The sequence below is a fragment of the Etheostoma cragini genome, chromosome 15, assembly GCF_013103735.1.
Source record: "Etheostoma cragini isolate CJK2018 chromosome 15, CSU_Ecrag_1.0, whole genome shotgun sequence".
In the NCBI taxonomy this organism is placed as follows: Eukaryota; Metazoa; Chordata; class Actinopteri; order Perciformes; family Percidae; genus Etheostoma; species Etheostoma cragini.
The window spans coordinates 9,171,931-9,199,185 of NC_048421.1; the positions used below are offsets into that span (position 1 = coordinate 9,171,931).

At 41.5% G+C, this 27,255-nt stretch overlaps 1 protein-coding gene across 3 annotated transcripts in view; it reads right to left on the reverse strand.

Annotated features, from left to right (window-relative positions):
- The window catches only part of prkar1b (protein kinase, cAMP-dependent, regulatory, type I, beta), a 59,538-nt gene that overhangs the window by 10,549 nt on the left and 21,734 nt on the right, over nucleotides 1-27,255 (reverse strand). For all 3 annotated transcript variants that reach the window (XM_034893522.1, XM_034893521.1, XM_034893523.1), the window contains 3 exons: nucleotides 12,591-12,652; nucleotides 8,281-8,327; nucleotides 4,086-4,244 (listed from right to left, as the gene is read on the reverse strand). In XM_034893522.1, coding sequence (XP_034749413.1) covers nucleotides 4,086-4,244; nucleotides 8,281-8,327; nucleotides 12,591-12,652 — 268 coding nt within the window. The remainder of the gene's footprint in view (nucleotides 1-4,085; nucleotides 4,245-8,280; nucleotides 8,328-12,590; nucleotides 12,653-27,255) is intronic.

The window sequence follows — 27,255 nt, forward strand, 5'->3', positions numbered from 1 at the left end:
CTTACGAAGACAAGAAAGAGCCTTTTTTGTTGTCAGATAATTAAAATAGAGAGCCTAAATGGCAGTAAATGATCCTTCTTGTTGACACTCAAACAAGATTTTTTTCAGGAAAGACAATTCTTTCCATTTATTACACTGTTAGTGTCATGTTTATGTTTTGTCGGTGTGAGGTTTCTCTTTCTCTCTTTTTCACTTGAACTCAGTTTTCCATTTCACTATAACTTTTATTTTGCCCAAAATGCTGCAAGTTGCTCATTCACTGGTCACATGTATTAAAAGCAATGTATATGCCACAACTGGTTTTTGAGGCTAACAGTAGTGACACATTATTTTACAAACTATGGAAACATTCAAATTAAAATTGCAGTATTGGGTAAATCCATCACTAATAGTGTAGACGCAGTTCATGGGGTCATACTTCTGGAGGTGTGTATAACTTTTGTGGTAATGTTCATCGCATGTGTGTGTGTCTGTGTGTGTGGCCCACCCCACCCACCAGGCATGGGGACTTTCCCCTCTCTGCCTCTGCCATGAACATCAGGTGCTTCCTGACAAGTCTAGACCCAGAGGACCTCTTCCCTAACTGCATTTCTCCTTTTCCCTCTCCTTCATTGCACAGAACCACTTGGAGAGAGCGGGAACATAAAGAGAAATAGAGAGAGGGTGAGGAGAGACGATCTTGTCCGCCCTGTGTCTGTCTCTGCATATGGAAATGATATATTGAGGCTTGGGGTGTCTTTAGTGCATAAGTGCCTGAGTCCCGCTGCTGCCTCTAATTTCATATAATTTCACATTTTGTCTTAAAAGGGTAGAAAATGTTCCCAAGTGAGCCAACGTCAAGCTCAAAATCGTAAACAACTTGATTAAAGGAATTCTAGCCTGCATCGCCTCCCTCCTGGATAAATGATTTGTGAGTGTGTGTGTGTGTGTGTGTGTGTGTGTGTGTGTGTGTGTGTGTGTGTGCGCACGTGCAGAGCGTGCAGTCTGTTTTAAGTTCTGCCAATTATATTTAGTTGCTATCTCTCCAGAGACAAAACTTCATGCTCATTAGGCAAGCAAATACAAACACTCACACATGTATACTCTACCTCACAATCTCACACGCACCCACAAACACACACACACACACACACACCTTTCACAAAAATGTTGAGTTGGTATCTTGATTTCATAGCCTCCCCATAGAGCTCCTCAAACAGGCTTACTGAGCTTAAAGGCTTACCATGCGTATACAACATTACATTACACAGCAGGACTGATTTATGCGACTGGTGTAGGAAGGGCTGGGTGGGCCAACATAGGGGTTGACCTGGGTGGATAGAACTAAAATGATACAATTTCTGATTCAGAAATGTAATCATTTATTTTGTTGGTGCACATTTTCTCTTTGCATTCTTTTTATTTGTCCTTATCCTCTTACTTCCGTCTACTTGGGAGGGCCTGAGCACATGTTTCATATACAAAACTCCCCAACTCCTGTTGGCCATAATGCGTTCGCTTCTCCCGTGGTTAAGGATGAATCAGCCTCTGTGTCTGCCTGCTGTCTTTGAGAATCATCAAAGAGTTGAGGTGTGGAGCGAAGCCAGACTAAATCAACCGTACCTACTGCCCCATCCCCATCACCTTCATCTCTGTCCAATGCGCAACATATCCGCCCCCCCCCCCGAAACATTCCTGGCTCTGTCTGTAGCTGTGCGTGTATAAATACAAAAATGACAACAGGTGGGTATTGTGTGAATGGGGCAACACAATGGAGAGAGTGTGTTAATCACAGGGTATGTTATTACATTGTTTACTTAATGCAGTTCTGCACAAGGAGGAGAGGAGGATGTGGGAGCAGGGGGTGGGGGGATAAGGTAGTTTTGAAAAGCCGCTTTGGCTCAGATTTTGCATGACAAAATAACTTGATATGTTCATATTGTTATCAGCATGCTAAGTGGTTGAAACTGCTTTTAGACCGTTTTTTAGGTCAATATAAGTTCCAGGGAGAGTTCTCTACATGTGATGTCTTCAAGGGCACATGTACATGCTATTAAATAGGGCTGGAATGAATTACTATTATCATTATCAATTAATGGATCCATTTATGAAATAATTCAAAGTACTGTGAAAAAGGTTCTCTAAATGTCTTGTTTTGTACAACTAACAGTCCATAATGAGATAAAAAAGCAGGAAAAGGAGGCATTTGAAAAGCTGGGAAGCAGAGAAAATGTGCTTGATGGAATAATAGAAAAGATTGTGGTGGAAGGAGAATGGTGGAGATCCAGCAGAGAAGCAGATGTGCAAACAATGAAACTGATGGTAGCTGCAGCACACCTTCCCAAGCTGCAGATACTCAGGCACTCAGCACAATTTTACTGGGGAACACACACACACACACAGACGGACACACACACACACAGACGGACACACACACACACACACACACACACACACACACACACACACACACACACACACACACTTAGACACTCAATGCTCATTGTGTTGGCTTGGACATTGCCAGAATACCGCACTTTATAAAAACAGCTTTACAAATCATTGACAGCAGTAATTAACTACAGGTTCACATAATTGAATCCTGCTTCACCCTGTCTCCCCTCATGCTGCTGCTGCTGGAAGAAACGAAGGAATGAGAAGGAGAAGGAGAGAGAGAGAGAGAGAGAGAGAGAGAGAGAGAGAAAGTGAGAGATAATCTTCTCAAAGGAAGGTTGCCAGGGCTGACTGTGCCCTCAGTTAAACTATGTGCTCAAGAGGTGACTTGAGTGCTGGGCAGGCCAGTGCCAACTTTACATTGAGCTGAAAGGTCCAAACACAAACCTTCTCCCACCTCTGTGGCTTCAAACTGTTTGACAAAGAGCAAAATATTCACTGCTGAAGGCTTAGATGCACACAAATGTTTTGAAATAATGCATTAGGAGCATTTGATGAAGTATTAAGTTGGGTACGGAGACAGCAATTAGTCATTCTAAGAAATGTGTGTGTTTCATTTTAAACATTTAGACATTCCTGCTAGATAAGCTCCTGGAGCTGGAAGCGTGTTTGGAAGCATTAAGGGTGACCCTTTCTCACCTCCACAGCACTCTCTTTTTTGCCCTTTATGAGTTTAGCAACATATCTACAGAGACATTAAAAAGGGAGGATACACCCGGAGGTTTAGATAGTGAGTGTGTGTATTTTGAGTATAACTGTTTTATAAGTGTTTTAAGAAGTCTTAAGTGGTTGAGTGGGAGAAAAATACTGCAATTGAAGGACCACAAAAGATAAGAGTGTAGAGACTCTACTACATTTTTTCATTTTGTGTGTGTTTGTGTGTGTGTGTGTGTGTGTGTGTGTGTGTGTGTGTGTGTGTGTGTGTGTGTGTGTGTGTGTGTGTGTGTGTGCGCGCGTATGTGTGTGTGTGTGTGTGTGGGGGGGGGTACTTCAGAGACGGAAGAGTGAATCTTACTCGTCAGATGCTGAAATATTCCAAAACAACACACACAAATTCTTGAAACGCTAACACCTATTAAAGATACAAGATACACTGTATTTCTGTTTGAGTATTCAACATCCACTGGAGATTAATGTGACACAATACTACTTTATATGCCTGTAGGTGGCGACACTGATGTGGCTGCCACTGATTTTAATTTTTGCTCCCGGGCAGGTGGACTGGTCTCATTGCAGCCTGCTCCATCTGGATGTTTTTGTGAGTGTTTTACAAGATAAGGTGCGCATCATCCATCTGCCTTTTAATAACATAATTTACCTTTCAAACATTTAGTAGCAGCAGAATTGTGTTAATTGTTGTTTACGTCGTATGTGATACACATTCCTGCCAATGGTTTTACACTATGTCACAGATATACGGATGGAGCTGATAAGCTGTAATAAAGGAAATATATTCAACATGTTTGTTAGAGCTTAATGATACACGAAGTGAGTTATGTTGAGAAACTGAAAGTAAACATAACTCCACAAGGCACCTTTAATTTAAACTTTAAATAATGGCTACCCAACCAGGTGTCAACGGAGAATCATCCTGGGCAATAGTTTGTGAAGCAAGCTTGAACCTAACTCAAAGTGTATTCTGAAGTTCATACCATGAGGATGCGCCGGTAGCTGTCTCGGTCGATGCCCCACAGTTTGAGATCAGTCTTGGCCTTGACGGTGGCAGCTCTTGGAGTCCCATAGATCAGGGCCAGCTCTCCAAAACTACCACCTTCTCCAATACTGGTCACCCACTCCCCGTTCACATACACCTGCAGACAGAACAAGAAACAGAGTGATGGAGAGAGTGCTACATCTTAGGCGTAAATGCTTCTGAATAATGTCAATCATTGCTGGGTAGTTTGTGTGAAGAATTTTCTTTTTATTTGTCTCTACCTGTCCTCAGACACCTTCCCCAATCCTTTTTATCCCCATCTCCCTCCCCTAGGTTTTTGGACAGTTTGATATGCTCAGTAGGCTTGTCCCTGAGCATTTGATCCTCACTAAGCCCTCAGATGAGACCCTCTAAAAGGCCCTATATCCCTCCTATCTCTCCATCCATGCCTTTAGTTTCCTCTGCCCTGTCTTTTTAGGACCTTCCCTTTGATTTGGGAGTGATGGAGAACAGAAAGCCGTGGTAGACTTTGTAAGTCTACTCCGTATAGGCACTCACACGCTTGTTCACCTACATGCACACACGCACACACATGCACACAGCTCTATTTAGGCCAGCCACTATAGCTCCACAGACAATACAAGCTCATTGAGACTCATTCAGGCTGTCTCTGGGGATGTTACGGTTTCACCTGTCGACACACTATCCCCTGTCTTGTTGACTTAAAAACACAGAGAGAAAGGAGAGGGAGGGAGGGAGGCTTTATCCCTCCGGTGGCTGTGAATTGCCAGAATTGTTGCAAGCCATTATCCAAGGCTCAGAGCAGACATCAGGGGACTCATCCTTCACTATAAACTGGGGTGGCTTCAAAGAGACTCAGAGTGCTGGCTATGGTTACGTCAAGCTTAGAAGAACAATCATAAGAGTGTTTGCAAAAGTGCTACATCAGAGCATACAGTACAGGTAAAAGTATTTTTTTGCTGCACAGTTTCCCTTTCTAGTCCTAAAGCATCTCCCGACCTTCAAGTCATTGTTCTGTCTTCATGGACTGTTGTTATAGAGCGCTTGTCTAGTCTTAACAACTACCCAAATCGCTTTTACATAGTACAGAAACCATTCACCACTCACACACATTCACACACTGTGGCCGGGTCTGCAGCACAAGGTGCCAACTGCTCATCAGATAAACAGTCACACACATTTACACTCCAATGGCGCAGCATCACCAACTCAGGGTTCAGTGTCTTGCCCACACTGCAAATTATTTGGTTCTTACCAAGATAGAAGTAAAACTTAATTTAGAAGTGTTAGATCATTTATCTTGTTTTGAGAGTGAATTTCCTATTTTAAGTGATTAGCTTCACGCTATAATATTTATACAAGTAAGCTTGTCAAGTGAAATTATCTTGCTGCATGGACAGATAATTTCACTTGTTTTCCCCTGAGATTAAGTGTTTTTATCTTGTTTTTAGACACCCCTTTTTTGCAGTGCAAGGAAACTTCAACATAGAACTGGAGGGCCAGGGATCAAACCACCAACCTTCCGATTGGCAAGCGACCGCTTGACCCCTGAGTCACAGCCGCCCCGTGTGTTGTACATCTGATCCCATTAAGGTTTTACACCCACTGACAATCAGCATGACGTCCTAACTGGAACAGGTATGGAAGAACGTGCATGATAGCTGGTGCAGACTGTAAGGACTGAAATTGGAAACACTTGCACTGTATCGTGTCAGCACTATGCACAAGGTAACCTGGAGTTCATAATGAAACAATTCTAGTCTTGAACCAAGACATATGCTGTCTCACAGCTGTCACTGAATTTTCAACATACGAACATCTACAGCTGTGTGTGCCTGGTGGTAATTAAGAAGCAACAAATCAAACATTCTGGAAGGTGGATGAGCAGGCAATGTTGCTCTGTATATCTGTTTGTAGTTAGTTGGAGTGAGTTTCTCTGTGCATGCCCATGGGCTGCCTAAATGTGTGTGAGAAAGTGAGGTCTGTTTTTATTTATTTTCTATTTGGCTGCAATTTATTATTTTAAAAAATACTAATAATAATGCTAATAATAAATAAGCATCATTTCTTGCATTAAGGTAAAAGTACTTGAGTACTTGAGTGAAAGTGAAGTTATCTTAAAACATTTGCTCAAGAAGTGTCAGATATAATCATCTGTGATTAAAAGATACTCCGTAACCCCTACTCTTTAGCATTTATTAGCAGTATATAAACCTTTAATAAATGTGTGTAATACTATATTGTCAATTATAATCACCAGTCAAAAGTGAATGGTTCCCACAGAAGTTATATTGTATTCAAAAACACTTATATCGGCTTACAATTACATTATAGTGTGTTATAAACTATTGATTAAATATACTAGATACTGACTATATATACTTAATAGGGGGACCTACAGTAAAGTGTTACAAGATACTCATAATTTAATTAAAAATTGCATTTTGGAATGAAAGCTTTAATTTACTTTGTGCACCCATTTAAATACAGGCCAATGTCTGTAGGTGAATACATTTGTGTGCAGACATGGAGGGGTGTTTACATCAGTGGCAGTGGTTGTCAGCTTTCAGGCAGTTTATGGGATGCCAGCAGATATACACCCCTGTCTAATGAGAGACATCTCCACACATTAATAACCTCGGGACTGAGCTGTAAGTAGTTCAGAGCCTGAGCTGTGGCTGGGAGGCAGAAGCGGTCTGCAGGGAAAGAAGGGTTGATTGTAGGGAGAGGTGAAGGAGACACAGATAAGCAAATGGGTGAGGCCAAGGATGGGTGTCTTCCTCCAACTTGGGTGCAGAATGATAGGATCCTGGCTGTTGGAGCAGATGTCTAAGATTCACTGTTGGCAGACAGGACAAAGTCCCAGAAGTCCCAAAGTCCCAGCCCAGAGTGGGGAAGAACTGTGAATTTAATTTAAATATTATAAAGATAGTATTTTGAGAGAAAAAAGAAAAAGAGCGTAAATATCAACATATGATATGTTGCTACTGGAAGCAACAAAACGTCCCTAACTTCCAAAGTTTACACAAGGTTAACACCCAACTGGTGGTTTTAACACACAGACTGGTTGAAAAGAGACAAGCCATAGCCTGTGAGTAGTGATAAAAAACAAAAATGATGTTTCTAACTAAAAAGGCCTCCATTATGAGAGTGGGATTATCACACACTCAAAATCAGATCCACATCCGCAAGACCTAACACTGGAGATAGCTGCAAAAAAGAGAAATAAACATTCAAGGAAAGACAAAGAAGGTAACATCCCCACAATTTGTGAACCAAAAAAAATGATTAGGCCCAAACAACGTTTCAAGGATGAAATATGGCCTGTTCAGTCTAATAAAGATGGAGAAATATAATCCAGTGTGCAAATACATTCTGTTTTCTCCTGAATTTCCTATCTTGTGCCTCATCTAAATATGGGAATGGATATGCACAAAGCTACCCATCTGTAGAAAACAATCTAGGCCCTTAACAGTTCATCCCAAATTTGATATCTAACTTATCTAATCACATTTGACGAGACATCACCTAAAACAATGGAAGTCAATAGTAGCTAGTTGTTATGTAGTCTTTCTATCAAGGCACCATCTCAGTATTTATAAACTTCCTTGTGTCTGTCTCTCAGGTGGGCACGCTTGGCCGAGCTTGCCACCCTGCCTCTCTTCTCTTACCCTCTGTGTCTGCTCACCACTGTAAGCCGATAAGGTCACTTCCTGTTTAACTTTCCGTCAAGTCTTGTTTTATCTTTCCACTTAACTCTATCGCTCTGCGTCAGGCTCACTAAGACAAGAGTTCTTTTTAAGAACTTTTTGACTTCTTCGTTTGGCTGCCTTCACAGTGCCCTGGACTCTGTAGCGCCATGTTCTGATTGCCATCGGAGTGGAACCCAACTTTGACGAGAACAAAACATGGGGGGCAATCCAATACAACCTTTTCATCGTTAAAGGGAAACATTGTCTGAACATGAGAAGAGAAGGTTTGTTTTTTACCTCTAAATCAAGTACTCTTCTTATGTCTTAACTTTGAAAACAGGTGAATTATTGCTCATATTGGCACACTGCATACTGGAATCCCCTTTATTTATAATGGTTTGCTTTTGTCAATTTAACTTATAATGAAAGAAATTACTCTAAAGGGGAATTAATTTTTTGGTCTCTGTGTCGGCCACTTACGTCCACTTCACCTTGGTCAATCACATAGAAGTTGTCTCCTTCATCGCCTGTCAGGGAGAGACAAGGAGAAACACAGGAGATTGTGAGGGAGCACAAAAATAAGCAATAAAGGTACCTGGAGCTAACAGGAAAGCTTACACTTCCTGTTACTTCCACCTCTTGCTTAAGTTCTCAAAGGAGGATTTTAAAACCATTAAACCTAAATGGGTGCATTAAGAGATTACAATCATTTGTGTTGGAATCCCACTTTTTGTACACTGGGGAACCCACAAAATCCTAAAAGTTCTGCATTAACACACAAAAGAACACATTTTTCACACAATGTCAACTTCCAACCTTCCAGTTTTTGCTCATTACTGCTGCTCACCTAGATTAATAGCGGGAACTCTTAAACGGAGATGCCTTAGCATGCAGAGTGACACCACCTCTGTATGACATAAATTTCAGAGGGATACATGAGACTACAGACATCAGCTGTATTTATTCTGTTCATGACGTTGCTACATACACACACATTTCCTATTAGTATTTAAGAAGTCCAACTGAGATCTACGTTACTTTTTTAACAGACATAGACAATGAGACTTATTACGTACCAGAAAAATAGACAACTTGGTGTTCTAAAAAAAAACAGTTTTGAGCTGTGATTTGAAGGTGGGGAGAGAGTTTATTTAAGGTTTGTGGAGGACAGTTCCAGAAACGGGGGGCCTGCACGGCTGTAGGCACGAGACCTCATGGTTTTAAAGCAGGCAGGAGGAGTTCTGAGCATGTTGGACTAAGATCGGAGAGTCCGGGAGGTTGGGTAGGTGTGAAGAAGGTCAGAAAGGTATGGAGGTGCGAGGTTATGGGGAGCATTGAAAGTGAGAAGGAGAATCTTATAGTCAATAGATATCTGATAGGGAGCCAGTGGAGTTGTGGAAGGACAGTGGTGAGGTGATATATGGAGGGGGTTCTGGTGATGATCCGGACAGCTGAGCTCTGGACCAGTTGGAGTTTATGCAGGAGCATGTGAGGTAGAGCAGAGAGCAGAGAGTTACAGTAATGTATATGAGAGGTGACAAGGATGGGGATGCTGACAGGTGTGAGAGATGGGCAGAGATAGCTGGTGGTGCTCAAGTGGAAGTAAGATGACCTAGTAAGATTATTGATGGGAGCTTAAAACAATAGTTTGGTGTTGAGGATGACACCTAGGCTCTTCACTTAGGGCTGGGAGGGACTATAGAGTTGTTGATTATTACAGAATAATTGTGAGACTTGGCCAGAGTGGATTCACGCATCCTGTAAATACAATTTAACGCTGCGGAGAAAACGGGAGCGGGGAACCACTGAATACACTCTCATCTGAACTAAATGCATGTTTGATTTCAACACTTTGAGAAACATTACGTTGGAGACCTTAATTTACCTGTCGGGCCACAGAAAGAAAAATACAAAGAAAATTTAAATTAAAGAAAATTAAACCACCTGCACTAGCTGTCAGTCCGACCGGCAGTGAGATGTTAGAAACATAAGATAGGTTTTAATTATATATCTTTAAACATTATAGTACAGAAAAAACAAGTTTGCTGATTTCAAATATATCTGCAAATCATATAAGCTGTGATTTATCTAACCGGAAGTTATTGTTGTGTTAAAGCGATGTTGCCGTGATTTATTCCAATCCTTTAAGGTTGGCCCAAAGGTCGCACCAGCAGATAAGACATTGGGAAAAATCAGCAGTTAGCAGGCTGCAATTTTAGTAAGAATAATACCGTGTACTGTATCAGCTTCATTGGCTCCAGCCAACATTATGTTTACTTGTTTGTTGTTTCCTCTGTCTCCCACTAGGTCTGCTTCAACTATTTGCTGAGTTATAATCAAATGAGCATGGTTGGAAACTGAAAAATGTTGTCCGCTTTTCTAGCTGGATCTCTGTTGTATCATTGACAGGGGCATGACCCTTGTAGTGAGCCATGGGATCTGGTTGGTTGATGTCTACTAAAAGCATCTAGTCTGGAGATAAGGCAAAAAAATGGTAAAGTGTTCCTTTAATTATGGTATCCGTTACATGGGGCTAAGGGTAAATTATGAAAAAGGACTCAGAGCCACGTACGAGAGCACCGTGAATTTCTCCCTGCAGCTACCTCCTACAAAAGGACACAAATACAACTCCATTCGGATGTACATGTGTGTGGGTGATGATGCATGAGTATACATGACAGAAGTATGCACGTATAAGCATTTGTAAGGGTGTGTGTGTGTGTGTATGTGTGTGTGTGTGTGTGTGTTCACCTGAAGATTTGAAAGGCTGAGAGCGACCAGTGTGTAAAGTTCACAGGAGTTCACACGGCTAATTAATAGTGAGCAGAGAGTGCTCGTTAATCATACAGCTCTATTTGTCACACAAAACGCTCCTTGTCTGTCTGATGGTCTGTCCCTGCGGAGACCTCACACACACACACAAATGCACACACACACACACACTGCTGCAACCTGGCCCTCTTATATCTCCCTCTTTTTCTTTCTTTCTTTCATCTCATCTATTTCTCTTTCAATTCCCTCTCGCTCTGTCTTTCTTTTCTTCTACTCTTCCTGTCTTTTATCACTTTGGTGCTCTCTTTAGTCTTTGTTTAGCACACTTCCAATCCCCCTGTGCCTAAGAGTGCAGGCAAATATTTGACAAGAACACGCACACGCACACGCACACACACACACACACACACACACACACACACACACACACACACACACACACACACACACACACACACACACACACACACCTCGTTTCAACACAAGATAATTGATGTTAACACTGTCAAGGTTCTTTGGCTTTGCTCAAAAGGAAAACGTGGGTTATATCCTCAACAAAAGGTGTTTTGTATCCACAATTCTGTGCATCACTAAGTTAAACATGTCCATATTTCAAAACCGATTTAATTTTGGATTTTTTTTGACAGAAATAGTTAACTTGACTAGATTAAATTGACTAGACTTGAATAGATTAACTTGATATATTAATTTAGACAATCAATTATAATTAAAATACCTCCATACTCCAATTTGCACGTTATGACAGTAAATTCTCAGTTTGTTTAAATACCCCTTGGGACACAGAGTCAATAACTCCTAGCTTTGTCTAAATATTGTGTGATGGGCCAGTAGGAGGGATGTTTTTTTTCTTTTAAGGTGTACAGTAGTCCAGACATTAGCAATGACATCAGTGCTGTATGTACTGAATGAAACACTCTATAATGTGTATAACAATGGCTTGTCTGGGACTGGGGGCCCTGCTATGTTAGCTAGACTTAATATTACCAAATTAGGACTGAGACACCCCTGGATGCTGTCTTAGAGTAGGTGGGAGTGATAGAGCGAGAGTTTGTTCTTCACTTTATGTCTAAGAGAGAGAGAGAGAGAGAGAGAGAGAGAGAGAGAGAGAGAGAGAGAGAGTGTGAGTGAGTGAGTGAGTGAGTGAGTGAGTGAGTGAGTGAGTGAGTGAGTGAGTGAGTGAGTGAGTGAGTGAGTGAGTGAGTGTGTGTGTGTGTGTGTGTGTGTGTGTGTGTGTGTGTGTGTGTGCACGCGTTTGCATGGCATGCTTCACAGATGTAACCTAGGTGATTTTAGGCAGGTGTGGACACAGTATTAGCTAAAAGTGGGCATTTGTCTGTGAGAATGTGAGTTTTCAGTGTTTTGAATATGTGATCAAATGTTTCTATGTTTCTATGTTTCTGTGTTTGATAAGAGTTTGAGTTTGGGGTACTGAAAAAATACAGCCTGGCCTTGCTAAGTTCTGTGTTCCTTCAAACTCCATAGATGTGTAAGGTTTCAACTACTGTGTTTAGGCAAAAGAGAGGGACCTGACATCTGGTGCAGACTGAGGGACTGTATGAGTGGGACAAAGAGAGGAACAGGAAGGGAAAAGGGAGTGGTAGGAGAAAATGAATGGCAGAGGCAGTGTAATAGAGGAATTATTTGAGATTTAAGGTTCTTTTTTATAGCAGCGCAACAACCAGCGCTTAGTATTTTCCTGAATTTGGAATTGCTTTGCCCATCGGCATGGTATTTTGGTGGCCAGTGCATGGTGCAATTGTGAGAGGAGACGCACAAACAGATAGTAGGCTCATTTAAATGAGGCGGTACAAAGTGAGTTGTTGGGATTTTAGAAAAAAATTCTGCTGCAACTTTGGCAATTTTGTCAACAACAGCGAATTAAATATTTAGAGCAAATGTGCAGAAATTAAAATGTTTTAACATTACTAACATACCAGTTCCACAGTTTACCCATCATTGATTCCATGAATTCAACTAAACAATACAGTTAAACTTACCTTGCTGGATGACTGTTTCCCCCGCGATGTGGGTGACTGGGAACATGGCATCAAATATGTCACTGGAGGAAGGAGAAGAGAGAAGGAAAGAGGGAGAGAGAACACAGTTATTACCAACAAACCTGCAAGCATGGTGAATTACCCACAGTTCTTCTGATTTGTTTACTGACACACACACACATACACACACACACACAAACACACACACAGAAAAACATATGCACGCACGCATAAACACAATAATTTGTTATGCAGAAGGGCAGCATGATGGAAAAGACAGGGCAGTCATGCTCACTATAACAACCATATCAACTAGTAGCATATCCAAAGACACAGACCTGAAAACTGGACGACCCCAACACACACACATGTGTACAAAACGCACGCACCTGAATGTGTGCACAACTGATTTCTTCATCATCTTCCACATCCAAACAAACACCCACTATATTCAGTTAAAACCATCATAACGAACCAACATCTGACAAAAAGATCAAGTGTGTTTTAGTCCAACAAACCCAGCAGTTCTGTTCATTTTCAGGCTCAAAAACAGACATTCAACGGTTTTCAACGACATTATTACTACTTATCAATTACTACTGTTGGTTTAGACCGAGGTTTGTTAAATGTGCCAAAAGTGCCAAACATAATACATACATATTATCATCAAATTGCAAAGCTTAGGCCACTGGCTTTGCATCTTTATATCTTATTAGTACTGCACATAGGCTGGAATATGACCCTTTTCTTTCAACACATGATCAAAGCCAGTATCTCTGAGTGTATCTTTTGGCACTAAGAAAACATACAAAATGACGGCTGTCCCTTAGCACTTATTTTCTGTTTCAGCCTGGCAGGGAAAGCGCCTTTTAGACGGTTCCTAATTGGACCGTTTGAATGCATGAAGCCTCAGCAGATTAAAGTTCCACTGCTGAGATGTGTTCGGACAAGAGAAAACTCTGTATCCTTCCTCTCCTCCTCTCTGCTCCTCTCTCACCTTCAGGGTATATTTATCTATCTAATCAGTTGCATACCACCCGTCTTATAGAAAATATTTTTAAAAAAGAATAAGAGGGTCAGGCATATAACAGACACATAAGACCTGTTGAGTGAATGTGGGGCAAGTTTGAGCCCGTTCTTGAATGTGTGTGTGTGTGTGCGTGCATGCGTGTGTGCGTGTGTGTGTGTTTGCAGTGGTGTGTCTACCAGTGTCTGAGTATATATTGCCTATGAAAACACACAGGTTTGTTCAAATTATTGTGTGGGTGTTGAAGATGTCTGTGCTCGTGACAGTACACTACACTTTACCGCTTACACAGCCAAACAAACCTGTTACTGAAAACTACCGACATGAAAGTGTTTCTGCCCGGTAAAAGAAAGTGCAGGTCAACAGATGTTGGGGAGATCTGAGGATGTTATTCAGTGGTTTGGAAGTGAGCGGGGCTTGCTGGTATTTGTTTATGTGACACTGAATAAAAAGCAGACTCAAGTAGGTGGATTTTGGCCAAATACACCCACAGGTAGTCCAATGCAGCTGGTCAGTGACTCACAAACTTGTGTTCCAAAAACACACTTTCTCTTTGAAGTCCCAAAAGCTTGAGCTAAAAGATGCACAGACACACTCAGGTACTCTAAAACCTCCATATATGCATGTGGTTCTATGCATGCAACCCATACACTCAGCTGTGCATTTCACACACTTGTAAATACAACAACCACAGTATTTAAGCACAGACATTCGCAATGAAAACCTGCATTCTTGCACTCTTGCACAAAGTAACCCGCTTTGATGGTGATTAGTCAGGGCAACATCTGTGTGTGCCCTCAACTCCCCTCACATCTGTGACCACCTGCGCTCAGCGTGAAGTCTGTTAATTCAGGGAGCTGGTCACTTATAACTTATAATGTTCAGTCTATGAAAAAAAAAATGATCTTAGCAAAAATTTAAAATCAACAGGGAAGGCCAATTCAACGAAGAAATAGAGTAAAAATACCAAGGGAAAATCAGCACATACGTGAATTATTTAAAATAATATCTTTTTTGGGACAAGATATATATATTTCAATGCCATCTAACTTAAGATAAGTATGCTTATGTATGAGTTCTTTCGTGGTGGTGGTGGTGACGATGATGTTGTTGATGATGATGATGATGATGATGATGCATCACGCAGCTTAGTAGGATGCTCGAGCCTGAGATGCACAGTCATGGTGAGAAGATCAAAGGCAAGCTAACCTGCGGTTAGGTAATTACCCTTGACCACCTCTCTCTTTCCATGCCCTGCCTCTCGCTGAATGCATCGCTGAGCGCAACAAAGACACTTATGTAGGTAATTACTTCCCCTCGTCTCTACCTGTCTCTCTTTCCCTTTCTTCATCCCCAACTTCCTCCCTGTCTGTTCTCGATCACTTTTTCTCTTCCTCTACCCTCTCAATTACCTCTTTCTTCCCCTCAAATTCTCTCTCTGCCCCACCTATTTCTCTCATCTCTCGGTCTATCGCCCCCTCCCTGCCTGTCCCAGATGAAGTGATTAATCGTGTCCTTTCTACTACCTGTAGCCCCTCTGACCTTATGTAAAGGCAGAGAACCCCCCCCCACCCCACCCAAACACTGAGTTGCTGTTCTGACAAAGACAGACAGAAAGGGAGAAAGAGACAGAGGGACCCTGCAGATTCTGAGGGGGCTAGGAAGTTCACCACCCTAGGCAGGGAGACAAGGCCTGTGTCATGGTTGAGATATGTGGAGATACTTCCCCTGCATAGAAGGACACTAAAAAATGCAAAAATGCATCTATGTAAAAGCCCAATTGTTTTAATACTTTCCTTGCTGTCATCATATTGATCTCGTTTGAAATTCTTACAATCTGCCCCCCTCTGCACACACACCCTCTCCTGATGAAAGATGGAGTCATGGTTAGAGTTAACATCAAAATGGATACAATTAGAGGGAAGAGAAATCTTTATGTAGCACCATGAATTGCAGCCGGCTCTGCTGCTTATGAAACTGTGCTTTTTGTAGTCTGATTAGCCAATCCACACAAAAATGAAGCTGCGACTTCAGGTTGCAAGCTTTACAAGCCTGCATATATATATATATATATATATATATATTTGTTTGTGCGAGAATGAATGGAAACGCTTATGTGTGACTTCACACAACAACGCAGCAACAGCCTGTTATTGTTCTCAAACACTCATAAAAATGTGGTTAGCTTGGGGGATTTCAGTCATTAATGAAATAAAATCAGGCCTGCTTGTTGTAGCTCGATTGCTTGTTGTTCTTCCGAGTTGGCGTTGGCTGCCTTTCTTGCTCACCTTTTCCCTCCCTCCTCTTTATCTCTTCTACATCCCAGCTGTTTATTTGTTCAGCAACAAACGTCTTATTTCTTACACTACTACCTCAACACACAGCACCACCGTTATTCCATTAACACCAAGGGGATCTTTAACAGCATGTCTTTGTGTTACATAATGGGCCGCAGAATCTCGAGTAACACAAGCCCTTAATAAGGAACCAATCCAGAATGCTCACTCGTCTGTGGGAAGACGTTTTACAATAACAAACAAAACAATCAACAATTGCATCGCATACGGGAACTTCCCAGCTCTCCAAGTTGTGCTTGGCAGCAATGTGCCACTGGTTTGGCTGGCACAGCGTTAATGCCGTAAGTGCTTGAAGGATTCATTTTCACTACCACAGTTGATAGTAATTCAGATTGCTGATTGTGGCAAATCAGAACAATAGTCATTGTTTTGCAAGCCTCCAAAATTTCATTTATAAGTACTGGCCTGAGGACACCAAATATACCCTTGAATTTGTAAAATGTGTGTAAGTTCTGTAGGCTAACATGGTGATCCTTCACCTTGAAAGTTAAAGTTTAAAAAAAACAAAAAACAGTAGATGTAGTAGAGCAAAAACAGCCCAACAGGGATCAACTGTACATCATATGAGGTTATGAGGCAATTAGGTCTGCAACTAACGATCACTTGCATTGTCGATTCATCTATCAATTATTTTCTTGATTAATTGATTACTTGTTTGGTCTGTAAAATGTCCAAGCCCAAGATGGTGTCCTCAAATGTCTTGTTTTGTCCACAACTCAAAGATATTCAGTTTACTGTCATACAGGGGTGAATAAACTATAAAAAATAAAATCCTAAAACATTTAAGACGCTGGAATTAGAGATTTGTTTGCACAACCCGTTCTTACTCTGAAAGCGTAAAATATGGATGTTTTGTTTCCACATCTGATGCGACGAAAAAGGCATCCTTCAGTGTAGAACGTACATACCGAGTAATATGTAAGGGGTTGGTTGGAGTGGTGGATGGATCCAACACAGGACTTTCACCCAAGACAGCGGGGTTAGTGTCCCGCGTGTGACCTTAACCGTCCCGTTATTGCCGAGTGTCAGGGAAGCCGCTTTCTTCATTAACCGGCCTGTTATTCCAACGTGTCACGGAATGGTGAGTCCACCCACTACCCTTCCCTAAACCCAACCGTCCTGTACCCAGCAGTCACGGAACTGTAAGCCCCAGCCAAAAGCTTTTCCTTAACCTAACAGCGTCAAACGGGACGGCAACAGTTCCGACCAACAGTTCCACGTGTTATATGACGCTAAAGGAGACGACCAAGCACGTGTTATATAACAACAACAAAGGCACCTGACCAAGTGTCCGTTTTTTACGAGATGGGAGTGATGTTGATGAATTTATTAGTTGACAAATACTCGATTCATCTCCACAGCTCTAGATCCAATGATCTAAAGGGCCGAATCATATTCAAATACTTACCTGTAAAAGGTCAAAAGGTTCCCTCTCTTATTTACATGATAATCTTTCAAACAGCATGCTCATCTTAAATACCAATGTAATAATGAGCCATGAGATGGAAATGTGGTTGATATTATGTTTTTGGGGTGTCCTGGCCTCTGGGGCACCCCATCACCTGAGTGACTTGGTAATGTTGAACAGAATCTATGCTGCATACTTAATGTAGTCTACCTAGAAAGCTCTTGGAGGACTGCACTGTATACATTCTCAAAAACTTAAATTAAGTGCCTGGTTGCTATAAAAAAAAAAAGTAATGTTGTACTGTTGTTTGGCTGCCAGGTGAAGAGTTGTGATTAGTCAGCATAGTTTGTTAAGCACAAGCAAACAACAAAAAAGCATGAAAACATAAATTAGGTTTTTACTGATGATGGAGGTTAACAGAATTGCTTCCTAGCCTGTTGTGTGATTCATTATGGGTATATCTCAGTGAGATGGAAAACAGCTTTATGAGGCTGACTAGTGTGGTGTACAGTCTAATGTTCAGAGTTTAAGTTACTAGCCAATTACTCACACGGAACAATCAACTCACCCCACTGAGCTCTGATAGTTTGGACACAATTACACATGCCTTTTAAAACCATGGAATGACAAAAACTGGTATGCACATTAATAAACTGATGCACTCACATGCAAAAACGCCCAGCACTGACAATAGGCAGTCGTGTGACAGTGAGTAAGAGAGAGAAAATGGGAGAGATGAGGTAGATATAATTATACAGCAGTGAAGCAGTCAGGAAGGATATTTATGACATGAAAGCTCTTGGCACGTACCCTGTCTCTCCCTAGAGACCTAGCAAAAAATGGAGGGGACAATCCAGGCTGCTAGCTGCTAGCTGCTGCCCATTTCTTCACATCGGCCTCCAAACTCCAAGAGCAGTGTGTGTTGTCTCTTACTAATCTCAGCACACCAGAAATATCCTCTCCCACCACCAAATCACAACCGGAGACTACTTTTAAAACTTAGTAGTGAAAGATACTTCATAATACAGAAAGATTTAGGGCAGGTCCCAAATGAATAAAACATGTATTTAATTTTTTCAGAACTGTTATTCTGAATTGTAATTTCTGTTGATATGCATTCATATATCTTGTGACTAACAGACAAGTGATTATGATTTATGGCCGTAGCTTGTGGCTGTGCCATATTTTCCTCTCCGCTTTAGTGCAGACATACAGTATTTAAAAAATCTATAGCACACTGTTGAATATTTGTCCGTGGCCCCTCTTTTAAAGTATGCCAGGTTGACGTTATTTTAAAAGCTTTTACAAGGTCCAAGGTCTGGGCTGATGTGAACTGGCCTATATTGGGTATACAGGCAACCATGCAATACAGAGGTGGTCCTGGAGGTTTACAGGTGGCCATACCGGTTGACGGCTGGTTGAAAATGACCACTTAGACATCGTCAACAATGTGGGAGGAGGCCAAGGACAGACAAGGAGGAGAACCCTCATTTCTCCAAAACTCAAGAGGCTTTTTCCCAATGTGCCCTTGGCTTCAGTCCTCGGGCTTATGATAAACATCTTAAGCTCCAAAACACACGTAGTGTAGCTTAGGGCCATTGCATACTGAAAATATTTTAAGTCCTTTAATAGAAGTGTTTCGGACTGATATTCCTGTCTCTACTTCAAGGTTTAATGGAGTTAACGTTTGCCAACATTGAGGTCTTAAGAGGTCTAGTTAGAGTAAGCCGTGTAATTAAATGTTGGAAGTTGTATTTAAAACCAACAGAGGGCAGGGAGCACACTGTGTTAAACCCACACACCTGGTGGGTTTATAAGGGGTGGAAACCTGGATACACGTGTGTCTCACTGTGTGTGCAGTGCAGTATCAGAGCACCGGAGGGCCAGCACTAGTGTTCTGTGTGACCTGTACACTGCTGCTAAAACATGCTGAAGGCAACAGTGTCATTTATATGCACTGCAATGATCAGACAACCTGAGAGAAAGAGAAGAAGTCTTATCATTCTCAGGTTTGCCTATGTTCAGTTTCTGTTTGACATGTTACATGACACATGGATCAATAAAGGAAAAGTGCAGCATCTACTTGTCTAGTCTGTATTTTTAAGCATTCATACCGTGATTAGATGCAACATTTTCTAACCTTGCAAAAGCCTGACTAACAAGCTTGTTTTTTACTTTTAGATGTCTGGAGAACTGATTCAGCCTGGTCAAATGCATAACAGACCAGTCAGCAAACTATTTGGGGAGAGTTTAGCTGATGATGTGACAAACCACATTTATAAACTCCCATGCCTGATTGAAACCTACAGTAGCTGTTGTGATATGAAATTAAGCACATTCCTGTCATTCCATGGCCCATTTCTCGCCTCAAATTTATTCATAAACTGAAGATTTTGGCATAATCTAGAAATTTCCAAAACAGATGTCCTCTTTTTCCAGTTTAAAAATCATGCTCAAAGGGTAATTGACAAATAAGCAAGTGGTGCATTCTTCCAATTAAATGCAGGAAGACGAAGCGGAGGAAAGAGATTCTGATCGAGTTGTGCCACTTTGAGATTCCATAGATGTAGCCGATATCTGACCAGCAGTGTCCGAGATTTGAGATAACCAAATTCAAAGCAATAAATCCAGGAGCCTGTGATGCTGTGGTGGTGACAGCTCCGTGGTAAACACTTGTTTATGCTGTATCTAAAGGAGTTGGTGAAACTAAAATAAACAATGATTCAACCAAACACAAGCAAAACCTTGCATAACAGAGAAAAGGAAAAGACTAACAGGGAAATAATGATACAGTAGCTTTCCTGAAACGTTTGTAATCCTAATTAAAGCAGTAGTCCTAAAGATAAAATATTAGACTGAACTACCACTGAACTGACACCTTGGACTTTGCTACTCTGCCAATGCCACTGTCATGAGAACTCACGAGTACTGGGCATGCTCCTAGAGCATCAGTGCCTTTCTCACACTGCTGCGTCGCTGGAATGGCAATGGGAGTGCTTGAAGGGACTGCTTTAGAAGTAGAAGAGAAATAGAAAGAGAGATATTTCATTGAGAGGAGTGCAGTGCTGTTAAGACGCAGCCAGTTGATGTAGTGACTACCAGACAGCTGAGGCCCTCCACCAGACCAAGCTTAATATACACCTTGTTCCCACTCACTTCTTCAAAAACAAACACACAAACATACACAGACATACTTGCACATACACAAGCCTTAAAAAACAAACACATTACAACAATTTCCATACCCATTCAACAGACACACAGAAGTATACACATTCAAGTTAGCATCAGGGAGGTGAGAGGTAGAGATGCATGGCAGTGGAAGAAAGGACCAGCCCGACGAGGAAGAGAGTAAGAAAAGAGCAAGAGAGACAGAAAGAGAGAGAGAGAGAGAGAGAGAGAAAGAGAGGGCGGTTGATGGGAGGATGTGAGGAGAAATGAGGATGTGTTACAGGGCGGAGAACAAACACCAAATACTTTGACAGGTTCTCGATTGTAAATATCCAACTCATCAGAAGCTTTGATGTTTAAAATCATAGGGTTTTTGTATTCTGCTGCAGAGAACAGATGAATCATTTCCCAGGCAAAGTACTGGTAATTTAGTAGAGTTAGCTCAGGTGACTGGTGGGTATATATCTTATGTATTATTTATATATAATTTCCTCCTTCTTTGCTCTTATCATGTCTATGAACAACTATTTGAACTGAATTAAAAAAGGGCTTAAAAATACATCTGACTCACACATTCAGCTCAATCTCAGAATACACTGCTGGTTCCCTGGCTTCCTCTTTTCAGACTGCTGTGTGCATTCAGTGTGACAAGGCTGTTTAACCGGCATACCTGATGATCCAACACACCATGCGGTGATGCAGCCGTGATGTCAGCCTCAAAACATCACAAACTTGTCCAACCCTGCAGTCTCTCCCATTCTTTCCTTTCCCGTTCTCGCATTGACTCAGTTTAGAGATTAGGCTACTCTATGCTATTGATTAACTTGACTTTAAAACACAGTTTTTCCTCTGCTCACTTTGACTGGTCGTCCTCCTGATGTCCGTCTAGAACACACGTCAGCACTAGCATTTTCACACTTTCCTAATGCCCTCTGTAGCCGATGTTTGTTGCCCCAGGACAGGAAAAAGCAAGCTCTTCCTCCACTTAAAGAGAAAAGGGGTCAGGCTGAATCAGGCGCTGACAGGACTAAGCCTCTACCTCTCTGATGTGTCTACAAGCAGTGTCACTGGAATGAGGGGAAGAGACAAAGAGAAAGAGAGAGACACATCGAGAGGAAGACATTTTCTTTTCTTCACCCGGTGTGGAAAGATGAAAGTAAGAAAAAGAGTATTTTAAATGAATGCACACAAAAAAATTACATACAGATAAAATAACCCTGTACATTGTGTACAGGTGCTGAGAGTTGGGCCTCTCTCTTTCTCCCGCGCTCTCTCGCTCTCTCACTTTCTCACACACACACACACACACACACACACACACACACACACACACACACACACACACACATAACCTGACACGTCGCAAAACATTACAAGACGTGCCGCTGGGCATGTCTTTTCCTCTTCTCCACCCTCCCCTCTCACATTGCCAAATCACAGAAGACAAGCGCTAGAACAAGATAAGCATTTGAGAAGCAGATTGGGACACCAACTGCCTTTTGTTGGGGTTTAAATCTGAGAGGTGTTTACACAACACAGCACATTATGCATACAGGCTCAAACACAGGTATATGCTGAAATTGAGACTGAGAGCAAACTCTGAAAATGCCCCAGGGCCTGAGGAAGAGGGAGGGGGGGATGAGTGGACGACTATGTAGTGAAGAGAAAAGGACGGGGTATCCACTGTAGAAATGCTTAAGGCTAAAACTGTACAGTGTGTGTGTGTGTGTGTGTGTGTGTGTGTGTGTGTGTGTGTGTGTGAACCCCACCAGCTAGTGCTGTGGGCAGTGTGGCAATGGGTGCATAGGTGCACTGGGTGCATGGAGTAAGAGAAATAGTTCACATTTAATAGCTGACATCTGACTGACGTAAGGCCTTCCCTGCTGTACACACAGAGCTTCATCAGACACACAGCCTGCAGACCTGGACAGGGTTGAGCAACCAACTAGCACCTTGTGTATGATGTGCTAAGACAATGGAAACAATTGAAACGTCATTTAACTGTAACAACGACAACGTCTTGCAACTAGGGCTGTGTGTCTGTTGGCAAGAATCTGGCCATACAATACGTACCACGATACATGGGTCACGATTCAATATATTGCAATAAATTTCACTACTGTGCGAAAGGCAATATATTGGGATTTCTTTAAAGTATATTTTTAGAAAAACTAATATTAAAAAAAAGACATAATGTGCATGAAGTCAAATATATTTACTTTAGGGAAAGAATTCAGTACACCGAAAATCAAAGTGAAAGTTTGATTTTTCGATGTTCTGACTTAATACTGTCAGTGGTAGTTTTGTCCATGATTCTTAGAGAAACCATTTTTGTTGGATGCTGAAACTACTTCATCACCTCAATAGCTGACTTTTAGTAATAGATAAGATTTGATAAGATTTAAGAAGATAGATTAAGATTTGAACAAACTCACAGAATGGAGGTCAGAAGCTTTTTCCAACATAAATCAGTAATGAAGTCATTTTATTACCACAGCAAGTTTGGAGAGGTTCATCCAAACAAGTGAGACTGTTTCCCTACTTCTTGAAAAGTTACAAAGCAAGAAAGAAATAGACTTTTGTGGCATGTCATCACACTATCACAGCACAGAAGACAAAACAGAACACAAAGATAGAACAAAGCTTTATACACACTGAATTCATATTTATGTGGGAGGATAAATTAAGGATTTGTGAAGCAAAAATGACAGGAAAGATATTGAAATCAATGTGGAGCAAATTTGTCAGTCCATTAGTAGCAAATACAACTGAAAATGATCAAGACATGCAGTGACCTTTTAGTGTCGCTTTTTTCCTGAATCTGTTTTAGAAAAAAAAGTTATACAATATGTATGTATTCTGTCTGTGTCTTTATTGTTTCTCTGAAGGGTATTTTTCACAGTTTTAGTCCTTAATTTATCCCCCTTTCTCTCATTCACATTAAATTAGTTTTTTTTTGTTTCTGTTTTTAAGGTTTCTTGCTAGTTGTTGATGAAAATTACAAATAAATTAGGATTCAATTGCTATTTGTAATCAAATAGCAATTTAAACACAATCAATCATGTAACCCAAAAAATGAGAGGCCACTTCACAGTTGAGTCACATTATGTACTGTACTGTAGAAAACCAGGGAACAGCATTAGTCTAATCACCTGAAAGGCCACAATGCTCTATGATGGCCTACATTCTATAACACAAGCTCTCTGAGACATCACGCATTCAAACTTCTCAAGCATAGAAATTGGCTAAGCACCTCTAATCTAAATATAACTCAACCAGTGTGACACCCACAAACCAATGATGAGGTCATGGGAGAATTAACACACTATAATAACACTGTTGTCCGTGCCTGTACACTGGAACCTATCACAGTAGCATAGACAAAGCAGATGGGATGTATACAATAGGAGGCCATGGGCCAAGGCAGGCTATTCTGCAGGGCGCTGGGCTGCTCTGTCCCCGGCTAGTGTGTGGCGGTCAGTGAGTGGGTTGTGCTTTAGGCCTGGCTGAGCTATAAAGGCATTGAGGGGTTGCTGGAACATCATGTCCTCACAGCAGGGGAAAACACTGGCTAGGAAGTCACTGTCATGCGCAATCGCACATTTACCCTACATATTCATTCACATGAAATGAAACGTGGCGCTGTCCACGATCACATATGCCCTGAGTCCTTCCTGACCAATATTCTACCACTAGCACACACACGCACACGCACACGCACACACATCTCAGCTTAAAAGTGTTAACAGTGATTTTTAATAGGCTTGCTTTTTTTTACTGCACTTGTTCCTCTTGACTTTCAATCTCTCAGAGGTTAAAGGATGTTTGAGGACCATTTTGTTACGAGAGAACGAGGTGAGATTGAGGTGGTGAGATTGGGGTGAATCCCCTACTGTCAACATTTGACCCAACTGCTATTCATATCAAAGTGAGGTCAGTTTCTCTCCTGTTTTCTTGTTTATTGCAAAGCAGACAGAGACGCTTTATGCACTAAGCATACAAATTTTCACACACCAATTATTTCTTACCACTCATCATCAGTCGGACAGCTTGCACATAGGGAAATACACACAAACAACAAATTATTTGGTTCTTACCAAGATAAAAAAAAACAACAACTTGGATTTAGAAGTGTTAGATAATTTATCTTGCCCTAAGAGTGAATTTCTTATTTTAAGTGTTCAACTTTACACTATAAATGAATCAAGCTTGTCAAGTGAAATGATCTTGCTGCATGGACAGATAATTTCATTTGTTTTGAGTACCTTTTCTCTCAGATTAAGGGAATTTGTATCTTGTTTTTAGACACCCCTTTTTTTGCAGTGCGCACACACACGCACACACACACACACACACACAGACACACACGCACACGCACAGTGATGGTATAAGCAGCTGAAAAGGCAGGAATGAATCATAGCAAGCTGGAAAAATGTCCAGCAGAGACTCTGGGGTACATTTTGAAGGGAATAAAACTTTCTTAAAAGGACTCTAGACACTAACACAACTACATGACTCACTACTTTCTAAAGAGTTGGATGGAGAATTGGATAGAGTGAAGGATGGAGAAAGATAACAGGGGGCGGAAGAGGCAGCAGGGGACAGGTTGGAACACAGCAGAGGGTATAAGAAAGGATAAAAGTTTCCAGTTATCTGTAGACTTGTGTGTGTAACTGTGTGTACAGTATGTGCATACACATGTGCACTTCTTACAGTAATGCGCATGTATGAGAGTGTTCATCTGCACTAGCTTGCAAGCAGCCCATACTTGCATGTTTAGATATGAACATCCTACAAATAATATGTTTGTGTGCGTTCCGTGGGGTTTGCCTGGGCATAAAGGTGAAGTTGTCTGAGCTAAGGGAAAAATGTAGTGCACTGGGCGAGGTGAGACTGCTGGCCTCGTCTATGCGCTGGATGGTGGTGGGGATGGTCGAGGTTCAGTCAGGCCTGCAGCTCTCCTGTGGAGAGTGACCTCATCGCCTGGCCCCTGGCTTTGTGGCAGTAGCACAAAGCCATGCAGGGGACGGAGAGAGAAGACTACACATGACTGTGGGGGAGGGATTGGATGTGACTGTGAATCTATATGTGAATGAGCTTGCATGACTGAGAGAGGGAGAAAGACAGGAAGAGAAAAAGTGAGAGAAAGTAGGGAATTCTGAAAAGGGGAAAACAGGACCACCACGCTCTCAGGAAGAACAGGGATGTAAACACACTGAGAGTCAATGAGTGAAGCAGTAAGATAGGAAACACAAACATACATGCAAACAAATAGACTAAACAACTGACAACAAAAACCTGCTAATTTGTTTGTGCTGTTATTACGTAGCCCGCCGTAAAATACAATCAAACACCTGTAATTGTTTTACACCTTAACACAGAGAGAAGCATGGCTCGATGACGGGAAAGGACACACAAATAGCCACTGCAGGATACTTCCTCAATAGTATTACCAAAATCAGACAGACAAACAGCCATTTAGTGCAACTACATCCTGTTTCCCCTACACGATACGTCTGCAGGGGGTCATGTAAGACAAGTGTCCAAGCATGTAGGCACAGAATAACGTTGTACTTGTTCGTGTGTATATATGTATATATGTTTCCAGTACAATGACTAGTATGTCATACTAGCAAAAGCAATGACTCAAGTGATTAATATTATCTGTGTGTGACAAAAACACCCCCTAAGGCCTGCTATATGGTAACAGCACACATTTGAGTCCCACTGTATACCTGTGGAAGTGTAGGTAGTGTGTGACTATAACTGTGCATTTTTCAATTTGTCGTTTACCGAAAACTTTGGGTTTAAGTTTGACATTAATATGGGGAGCCTGATTCAAATGAGTGAGCTATCTGATATGATCATGAAAGCTGTGTGTTCATCTGATATGGCTCCACAGCACACTATCTCACACTGCATCCTCTTTGTTGTTTTGTCCCTCCACAGAGGCCTTAAATAAACTTCTGCTGGAACACGACCCCAGGCAGATCTCTCTCGGGCAGTTTTTATAGTCTTTCACTTCGCTATTGTTTGTTTGTTCAAGTTTTCTGTCTCTCACTGATTTATTTATTATTGTTTTAACACCTCTTCAAGCGCACACACACACACACACACACACACACACACACAAAGAGTGCCAGTACACTAAAGATGTTCCCTGTCCATCGGCAGGGGCTATTGGGGAATGTGCAGAGGTCAGGGTTGGGGGGTCAGAGGTCAACTAATCGGTCACTTCATCGACTCATTACTCTGCTTGTTAATTAGAGGATTAAACCAGGCAGGATGAGGTAAGCATCATCTCTTCACAACTCTATCCCACATTGTATCCTTTGCTATAACATTTTCACTGCAAAATCTTGATTGTTATATTGACTGTGCTTCTTATGGAGGGGTATAAAGTTCCATCGCTGAGTATTTTTCACTGAGTATTTTTTGAGTATCCGGTTCTCTTTCCACACACCAAAGATAAAGTGCTGTATTGGCTTGATTTTATAATTGGGTCCTGACATGAAATGATTTAACAACTCATGTTACCAGATGGCAATGTTATTTTAGAATATTGCAAACTCTGCCAAGGCAGCTCAAGGAAATGGATAAACAGGGTTTCCTCCTGCCTGCCAGGCTATTTATGTGGTTATACAGAGAGCAGGGCTTCTTGTGTCTGTGCTGTCCCCAGGAGAGTGTTTTGTAGTATAAGGG